The sequence below is a fragment of the Moschus berezovskii genome, chromosome 2 (assembly GCF_049115385.1).
Source record: "Moschus berezovskii isolate FMDL1 chromosome 2, NW_MosBer_1.0, whole genome shotgun sequence".
Classification (NCBI taxonomy): domain Eukaryota; kingdom Metazoa; phylum Chordata; class Mammalia; order Artiodactyla; family Moschidae; genus Moschus; species Moschus berezovskii.
In genome coordinates, this window is record NC_142461.1 from 24,963,981 (window position 1) to 24,974,221 (window position 10,241).

At 45.1% G+C, this 10,241-nt stretch overlaps 1 protein-coding gene across 1 annotated transcript; it reads right to left on the reverse strand.

Moving 5' to 3' along the window:
* Positions 1 to 5,965: 5,965 nt before the first annotated feature.
* On the reverse strand, positions 5,966 to 9,184 carry KCNE4 (potassium voltage-gated channel subfamily E regulatory subunit 4). Its single transcript, XM_055398566.2, has 2 exons — positions 9,059 to 9,184; positions 5,966 to 8,502 (listed from the first exon to the last, which is right to left on the reverse strand). The coding sequence occupies exon 2, from the start codon at positions 8,474 to 8,476 to the stop codon at positions 7,970 to 7,972; it is 507 nt and encodes a 168-aa protein (XP_055254541.1). The 5' UTR covers positions 8,477 to 8,502; positions 9,059 to 9,184; the 3' UTR covers positions 5,966 to 7,969.
* Positions 9,185 to 10,241: the final 1,057 nt, after the last annotated feature.

Sequence of the window (10,241 nt, forward strand, 5' to 3'; positions counted from 1 at the left end):
GAAGAAATTTTGAAAAAGAAACAAAAATCGCTCTACCCAAGCACCATGTTCCATTCTTTGGGAGAAGTTCTAAGTGAAAAAAGGGAGATTGAAATGAGAGAGATTGTTCTTTGCATATTAGGGCTAAGAACATTAAAATAACGATCAGTGACATATCTATTGGTTTCTGCATCCTTTGAAACACCAATCTAGAGTTGAACCTTCAGCATTTTCTTTCAAGGATCATTGCCTGGAACCTAGGGACATCAGTTCTGGGAGCATTCTGCACTGGGCGCCTGGCCGTGACCTGCTCTGGCACTGGAGCTAAGCCCAAGTAGGCAAAAAATAAAACCGAAAGCCGAAATCCAGTAAGCTGTGCATAGGACAATTGCATTCAACCCCGTTTGAATATTTCCCTCCCCCTATTTATAGCTTCTTCCTTTTTATTAAAGTTTCCAGTAATGTCACATTGCATTGCTTTGGGGGAATGTGTTTACTTCTGCCTGCTTAGATCCATCCTTCCAAAAAGGCAGTCAATGCCAGGGTTTGACCAGGAAAAAAGAAACTACTTCCCAGCAGGGTTTGTGAAGCCAGTAAATAGACTCAGTGGTGCTCAGAGAAGCTCAAAGTGAGGAGCTCAAAGGAGAAGACCCTCTCTGGCTATTTTGATTTCACTAAGCCAGGGCAGAGACCTCCATGGCATACCTACCATGAGGATTAGAACCAACTATCGTCAGGAGACCTGAGTTGTAACCCCAGTTCTGCTCCTGTCTCCTCCCGGGACTCTGAACACAACACTTAACTGCTGTGAGCCTTAACTTTCCCATCATTAACCAGAGGGGCTGGATTAGATAACCTAGAAGGTGACCTCCAACATTCTGTCTGTGTAATATGGTCAAACTCTGTATTAAATCTGATGGGCAAGGTTATGCTGCAGGAGCAAGAAACCCCAATGTCTCAATATTTACAAAAACTTAGATTACTATTGCTTCATGTAAAGCCAGCTGCAGGTTTGGGCAACACTCCAGAACAATTGCCTTCTATGCAATAACTCATTCTTCCAGGCAGGCTGACACAGGCTTTACCTGGTATTGGTACCATCTGAAACATACAGTCTCATTGACAACATGCAGGTAAAGAGGGCAACTAGAGAATCACGCGTGGTTCTCAGCTCACATGTGACATACATCACTTCCATTCAGTTTACATCAAGCAGAATGAGTCCTATGCCTGTCTGACCCCTGGTGGTAAGGAAGGAGGGGCAAACAAAGGAGTTGAGAAGTGGAAATTTCCATGATCTCAGATGGGAAGAACTGGATATTGATGAATGCTATGACGTCTACACATGGCTGCCTATCCAAGATGAACAAATCAGTGTCTCTGTAAGAAAACTCTATTTTCCCAGCTGCTTCCTAAGCTGTCTGACAATGCTTTGAGGTCAGGAGGGAAGATACCATTATCTCTATTTTACCAATGAGGAAGCGTACCCAGAAGGCTGAGCAACATATGTAGTGCCACAGAGTTGCCTAATGCCTGGCATGGGACTAGATTCTGAGTCTCTCTGCTTCTTGATGATTTCAAGAACATCAGATTTTATATCCAAGACCACCTCTGGAACCCTGATCATTCATTACATTGACCTGCAACTTCCCTGAACCTCAAGTTTCATACCTACATTAACAGTATCAAAGACCTCGCCCAGAGTTTCCTTGGGATGATGAAGTAAGACCATCAAAGGGAACGCACCTATCACAGAGTAAAGTAAATACTAGATGAACACTACATTTTATTCGTTTAATAATAACACCACTATGCCCTAAAACCATTCAAAGATACAAGCTATGTATTCTGATATCCAAAAGACCCTGCACACAGAAATCCTCAACTAATGTTATAGATTAACCAGAAGCAGAGATGTGGGTTTTTTATTTTATTTTGTTGGAGTATAGTTGCTTTGTAATGTTGTATTATTTTCTGCTGTACAGCAAAGCAAATCAGCTATACATATACATACATCCCCTTTTGGGGGGAATTCCTTCCCGTTTAGGTCACCATAGAGCACTGAATAAATTTCCCTGTGCTATTCAGTCAGTTCTCATTAGTCACTTATTCAATACATGATAGTGTATATATGCCATCCCAATCTTCCCATTCATGCCACCCTCCTTCCCCCTTGGTGTCCACATGTTTGTTCTCTATTAGACAGAGAGACATAGACATATATGTCTAATAGAGAACAAACATGTGCTTTGCAAATAGGTTCATTTGTACCACCTTTCTAGATTCCACGTATATGCATTAATATACAATATTTGCTTTTCTCTTTTGACTTACTTCACTCTGTATGACCGTCTCTATAACTCCATCTGCATCTCTGCAAATGGCACAATTTCATTCATTTTTATGACTAAGTAATATTCCATTGCAAATTCATCTACATGGAGACGATAACCTCTCTGGGGTTTGAGTGAGAGTTATTAATACATTTTCCCCAGCACTTAGTGAAGTACCTAGAAAAAAGTAGAGGCTTAAAGCATAGGATTGTAACAACCGGGTGAAGTATATGCTTGGCACATCGTAAAAGCTTATTACGGGTTGTGGTTACTGGATTTTTTTGCTGTTGTCCTTTTTGTGTAATGGAGAGAAGTGAAGGGGATAACAGGATGGAAGGTTAGGAGAAGAGATGTTATGGACTGAATATTTATGTCCCCTCAACAGCCATTGGGCTTCCCATGTACCTCAGCGGGTAAAGAATCCATCTGCAATGCAGGAGATCCCGGTTTGATTCCTGGGTTGGGAAGATCCTCCAGAGACGGGAAAGGCTACCCACTCCAGTATTCTAGCCTGGCAGATTCCACAGACTGTATAATTCATGGAGTCGCAAAGAGTCAGCCATGACTGAGCGACTTTCACTTTCAACAGTTATATGTTGAATCTGATCCCCAATGTGATAGAATTTGGAGATGGGGGCTTTGAAGGTCACTAGGTCATGAGGGTAGAGCACTCATGAATGAGATTAGCGCTCTTAGAAGGGGCCACGAAGCTAGCTGGCTCTCCTTCAGCCACATGAGGACACAGTGAGAAGTGAGACACCTGAAACCGGAAGGGGGTCCTCACCAGAGTACATCCATGCTGTCACCTCCAGAACTGTGAGAAATAAATTTCTGCTGTCTCTCAGCCACCCAGAATATGGTGCTTTGTTATAAAAGCTGGAATTGACTAGGAAAAGAGAGATGATGCTATTCACCATCTTGGAACAGGGAGCGAAAAACCATTAAGGACAGAAAAATAGTAAGTATAGGCATGGATATGATATTGTTTAATATTCACTGTATATTGATCTTTGAAGATTTTACAAAGATTCTTTGATAATGTTTCTTAACAAAAAAAAAAAAATCAATGTAAGAATATATTATTTACATTGTAAGTAATCTTGCCCCATATTGAATGTAGCACAAGAAGTGCAAGGAGAAGAAAGATGGGGTTGTATGGGCTGTTGTGTACATATGTGCGTGTGTGTATGTATGTGTATATGTGTGTGTGTGCAGTGAGCACATGTTCTCCCTGCGCCCTCTCCTCCAAGCTATGAACGTAGGCTACTGTGTGCTCAAAGCTCGATCGTCTGAATCAAGAACCAAATCCCAGCTTCCTAAAGTCTCTGTAATGATTCAGTGCCGTGGGGCCACGGGCTCCTTCAAACAAGTGACCTTGGCTGGTTATCTCCATGGTAACAGCTCACATCCCAAACTGTTCCTTCCTGTGGGAGGAAACATTTCAGAAACGGAGAAAGGCAGAATTGAACAGTGGTTTTTCTCTCTTGTGACCCTTCTCCTTTGGCAAAATGTGTCCTTTACCTGAACGTTGCCGTCTCCTGAGGAAACCACACACAGAAGAGGAGGTTTCAACGACTTCATGTGCAGTTGTATGCCCAGGATATATTTTAAAAAATAGAAGCCTGGAGCTGCTTTTTTTTGTTTGTTTGTTTCTTTTAAGTTTCATGCCGCGTTCAGTTTGTTCAGTAGGATGCTTCACCATTCTTTTCAGTAGCAGCTCCCCAAAGAGGAAGGCCTGCGTGCCCTCACATTGACATACAGAGCCTCCAGGTCAGAGAGGATGGATACCTTTCCCAGAGCAACAGGGCAGCCTCTTCAGAACCCCTACTTCCACCCTGCATCCTGTGGTCTAGCCCGTGCCAGAGCCATCATCCTGGTCAATCAGCTGCTGTGTCTCCCTCCAACCTTAGACTCCACCTCCTGCTCCACGACCCGCGATACTGCCTGTGATTTCCTCCAACAAGGTGCCTAGATTCTGGAAGAGATGATTCAGCAAATGTATGCTCTAAACCTAGGGTATTCGTTGCATTGTAAGTTCCGTGTTCCGTCCGTTCCACAATGTCTAGGGTCAGAGCAGCATTTTACAGGATGATAAATGACCCTTCTTCAGCTGAGCCCTGAAAGTGCATGCCTGACCACAAAACCCTCCAACTGCAGTTCTGAAATATACCATGGGATCAACTTTCCAACCAGAATCACAGGCCAAGAGCACTCACTCCTTGGCCCAGCTTCAGCCTTTCCCGATAGTTTTGATCCTGTGATTCTGCCCGTGGAAGAAACCTTTTTTTCTCTGCAGCATCCCTGTCTGACTTTGACGTACAAAGGTGTAATTAGAACAGCATGGAACAAGCAAGACGATCCATTTACCTCATTCCTAACATTTAAGTGCTTTAAAATATGGTTCTAATATCCTAGGTGCAGGAGGCCAAATTCCCTTCTCAGTTTCTCACATGCATGAGTAAATCCACACAGACTAAACCCCTTGGGTCTTAGGTTCTGCTTAGAAGTTTTGTTTTTTTTTTAAAGAAAACAAATATTCCATTAAAACGACACAGTGTACTCCGCATATTTTTAGGACAATTAGAGTTTAGAATTCCCTCTTCTTCCACCCACAGTAAAAGCTTCTCTCCTTAACTGTTTCCTCCCCAAGAATGACATTAAGCTAGAATCAACTGAAGGGCTTCCTTGTCTTTTAAAATAATCGTCTCATCTTACATTGTCAAAGTATCCACAGGTGGACTGAGACACTTGTTGTACTTTGACAAGGATCCAGGCTCCCCTGTACCTTGGCCAGATAAATCCTTTAGGGAGACAGTTATTTGTGAACCTAAGGGAAGCATTTACTTCCAACAGAAAAGCCAAACACCTTGCACGAAACAGAGAAACAGAAAAATTAGGCCATTCTCTACCATCTGCATAATTTAAGACAGGTCACTGGTTTGGGTAATTTTTCTTTAGCGTTTCTGACTATGTAAATACAAATTTAAGGGAGATAGGCTGGCTGTGCTCAACCTGTGGACCAGAGCTAAAGCAACACCCCAGGGGAGGAAACTAGACAATCAGTCTTCATGGGGGGGGGGGGGGTGGTACTGTGAGAGGACCGAGGACCAACCCCAAAACATGGCCTGTGTGCTTGGGTATGTTCTTAAGTTTGTGTATATATAAAAATCTCCCTCCCCACTATGTATGTGTCCATATGAATGTATACACAATATCTACATACAGCAGCTCCCTGCCCATTTGTCTGTGCTGTTGCGGCCATGTGTGGATACTCGTCTAGCCAACATGTAAATCAAAGGTTTTCTTGCAACCAGGTTTGGAGCAACATCTTCGCAACAGTCACTATGTCATTCCCTGTTCAAGTTCCAAGGCCCCATGACCACCAAATTTAAAAACAGAAGTGGACATAAGACCCACGTGCAGCCTGCTTCTTATTCACTGCAAAGCATGGAAAAGCTTTCCTTCAAAGGAAGGAAAACCCCAGCCCTGCCCATTCTATGATTTAGGCAGAAATAAGATATGCTTTCATGTGAGTCTGACTTGAAAGATGACCTGGATTCAGAGATGGCTTGGAAAAATGAATCTGGGATGTCTTAGAAACTAGGAGTTATATTTTAAAGAATCAAAGAGAGAACTCATAACTTCCATAGGGAAAATGTGTTTTTTTATTTAAATTAAAAAAAATATCGTGAAAATTACAAACTGTTAAATACAGAAGACAATTTTATACAACTTAATAGAATAAGAAGGAAGTATATACATCACTTTTTAATAGGCGCAGATAGACTTGCACCAAACTTCAGGATTAAGCAATGGAAAATGTGACAACGCACATGTCCGTCGCAGTAAAGTTTCAGAATTCAAGTGATTCCAGGCAAGGGGCCAAACTCAACTTGGCTTCTTTCACCTTAAACAGCCCCCTTTGGAGTAAATCCACACTCTGAATTTTAAAGTGAACAGAGGGCCCTTTTTCCCCCCAAACATAAATTTCCTCTAGCACTATGTTATGGCGAACTGATAAACCAGTCCCTACACTGTTAACCCTTCCATGGGAACAGTAGTTACTGCTGTCTCCAGTCCAGGGAGATTGTGTTTGTTTTAAAAAAAAGTTTTAAGTTTTTACTAGAATTAAATTTGACCTTTTGGTGTGTTTCTCTTCTGCCTTGTCTTCGAGAGCTCAAAGAGTCTGCTGCAAAGTGACTGACCACAGGAATACAGGGAGACATTAGCACGCATTCCTGAGTATTTTCTCCTAGATGTCTCATTCCCTGAACCGGAGTGTTAACAGTCCACCACCCAGACAACTCGGCAGAGTAAAATATGGGATCTGCCTCTTAGATTCACTGCTGGGAAAGTGACAGCAGGGGATGGCGGGTGAGCCGCCCTGGATCTCCCAGGTACATGTGTTCTCAGTTTCCAGCTGCTCCTTTAAGTAAGCAGATCCTTTCGCAGACTACTGTCCAAGCTTCCTCACACCAGGCCATGTAGGATTCATCACAGAGTCTTAAAATCTAAAGACATCCTCCCAGCCCCCTGGGGATCTAGATGATCTAGTCTCAGGAAGGCAGTAAGTCTGTGGATGACATGCCCAGGACCACACAGCATATCAGAGTCTGGACTTGGGATTTACAAACAGAGGACCCCCAACTCTGCACAATCTCACCAGAGTATGTCGTTCTAAGTCTCAGCTACGTGACCAAATGCCATGTCGTGGAGGCACACAGTAAATCTTCTCCCAGCTCAGAAAACCAGGCTGGGAATAAAAAGCAGCAGTGGAGCTAACAGTTTGGCTTGGTTCAACACTACCATCACCCCTTCTGGAAAGATCAGGAAGATTCCCTGCACAGCCATTCGGAGTGCAGGTTAGATTCTGGGAAAACCCTTTCAAAAAAAAAGTCACGCCAGCACATGATGCTGGATGGTCCCAGGTCAGCGTTCAAGGTCGTGGGTTAGCAGGGTCAAGTAGCAGATTATTCTTATCATCTCAGCTCATGTTGACCGGTTTAAAAGTTGCCTGGTTTTCTCCTTACAGTAGGCAAATAGACCAGGTAGAGATCACCAGCTTCCTCCCATCAAAAGTCCCCCTCCAACAAATATCCCCCTGCTGTATCCAGAAAGACCCCCTAAAAGAAGCTCTGTAACCTGCGGTGAACTAATGCCGCAGGTTCACATTAGAGGCTCTTACAGCGAATCAGATCTAGAAGAACAAATCTCTGGGCAAATTAGCAAACCGAAACTAGTCCCTTGGGACGCTCTAAGCCTTTGGCAGCCGTGGGAGTAGGCAGATGCTGCAGGAGTTACCCGGGGCATCCCATGAGAGTACAATCGCAAGGACATCCCACCTGCCGAGTTCCGCGCGGGAACCCCGCCCGCCAGGACCCAAGGGAAAGTACACACTGCGCGTCTTCAGGCCTGTTTCAGCTGCAGGTCTACACCACAGGCGTGCGGCGGACTCCAGGCTGCGGCTGGCCCCGTCTGAGCCTTGACCCCCACCACCACCACCACCACCACCCCACCCCACCGCCCATTCAGGGGCTTGCCGCGGGTCCCTTGGAAGTGGCAGTTGCCCTGCAAAAGTGAAACCCAACACGGAAAGTGTCCTTCCTCGCTCTAAGGGTGCTGGTTCATAGGGTCACCTCCAGAGGGTCCGAGGGGTGCTAGGAATTCTGATGGATGTTCTCCGAGGACCCTTCGCTGCTTTCGTTGAGGGGGGTCTCAGAAGTCTCCTCCAGCTCATCGTCCGCCCCCTCCTCCTGGATGGTGAGGTGCACGTCGGGCGAGGAGGACTCAGAGCTCACGCTGTCACCCTCCATGGAGCAGAGGGTGCAGGACAGGGCGGGCGCCACGCTCTCCTGCAGCACATTCAGCATCGTGGGCGCCTGCACCGACCTCAGGCCGGCCAGCGTGGCCAGCGGCTTCATGGCCTCCCCCCAGAGCCGCTCCTCGTCCCTGTACAGCAGCAGGAGGCTGGCTTTCTTCTCCCGCCTCTTGGATTTCATGTAGCCCAGCGTGATCCCAATCAAGAAAATGCCGTAGAAGGACATGACCACGAGAACGTAGAAGTATTCGTTGCCGTGGCCGCTGCCGGACACGGGGGACTCGAGGCGGGCGCTGGGGGCTGCAGTGCCGGCGTCGGTGCTGTTCAGAGGCTCCATCTTCAGCATTGAAGCTCAGCTCACGCCGCCAGGAGCTGGGGAGAAAGCTGCAGGTTAGGACTCTCCCGCCCGACCGCAGTTACAGGAAGGAGGGCAGCACCAGGACTGTGAAACTACAGGATCAGAAAGGTTTACAGCTGCTGCCTAAAGAAGTAACTCTAAGTCCCTCCTGGCGGTTAACCGGGGTCAGCTGTGACGGGCTGGGCTGCTCGGGGGAACGGGCACCGCCGGAGGTAGGAGGAAATGAAAAGACTTTCATTTTATTTTACATGTCCATGTCCATCAAATTTTCATTTCATAAAGTGAACATGTGACAAGTTTTGCTTCGATCATTTTAAAAAGAAAAAAAAAAAAATCCCTTTAAGACAAGGGTGCAGAGAGAAAAGAAATAACGTCTGAATCCCTGGGAAACTTTTTGAGCTGATGGAGCAGAAAAAAAGAAAGTTTGCATTTCGCTGCCAAACCTCAACCTATTTTTAATTCAAGATAAAACTGCCTTAGAAAAAAGGAAAGGAAGGGAAAACTGCATCTACAGATTGCTGGGAGTAGCCTTTCATTTGTTTCTGAAGCAAAGTGGCATTGCTGACTTACCAAAAGCTGGCGAATTTGTCCCAAGTCCTGAATTCCTAAATCGTCAAGTCCGAGAGCCTTCTTCTTCCTGCGTGTGGGGCTCAGCGCTCTGAAAATCCTGCCGCTGCTCTTGGGATATATAGTCAAGAAATGCATCATCACGTGTTCTGGGAGGAAAATTTACAACAGAGGTTGGTCGTGGCAGAGTGAACAGTGAACTCACAGCACGGCAGTTCAACTCACTGAACTTTGCAGCTGTGAAAAGAAAAAGACTGGGAAGTGGGAAGAGCGTCCCACCCCCAGCACCCAGCCAAAGTTTTCAGGTGGCCATGAAAAAAGGAGAAAAGAATGTGCCCAGTTGGAACTGTTCCCCCAAATTCACTCTCATTGAAAATTAGCTCATGCTTCATCTCCCTCTTGGGAAATAACTGTGATGTCTATACAGGTTTTCAAAGACAGACCGTCAAATACCCTAATTGAGATAAAAGACAGTTAGAGGCAAGTGCAGGATTTACTATCAAGGAACCAGGGCTTAAAGTTCAGCTCTTCCACTGACTATGCAAATATAATAAATCCTCCCTGAGCCTTTCCGCTCCTCAGATTCCTGAACTGTAAAATTGTTGGACGTTGGGGGCTTCGGTAGGTAAAATTATATGAACTATGTGAGTTTTTGAGTCCCTGTCAGCTTGATCACTCTAAGACTTAAGGCTGGCAAGTGTGGGTTTTCACTTTAAAAACACTGAGAGATTCTGTCTTCTGCATCATAATCTCATAACACTCATAAATCTATTTTTTAACAATAATGAATATATATCTTCCAGATGCTTTTCAACAGTCTATGTGAAGTGGAAACAGTTTACAATGCAAGATACTTACTGTGGACAAATTTTTCTCCAGTTCTAGGGCACATAACTGCTCCTCCAGAGTGTCACACAGAGACCATTCACACATCACTTTGCTGTCAAGGGAGGAGCAGGTCAGGGGAGGAGCAGGAATTCTTCTGATGAGCAACTGAGCACAGTTCAAGCTTTTGAAACCTAGCAGACCCTGGGTTAAAATGGTCACAGAGATCAAAACTGCCAAAGGAATTGAAGACTTTGGTGTCTGTCCTTCCTTTCCCCAGGATGCTTACTTATTCTGAGAGACTCTCATCCTAAATTGAAATAAACCCAAAGGGATTCTCTGTGCCCTCCCCCCTTTCCCC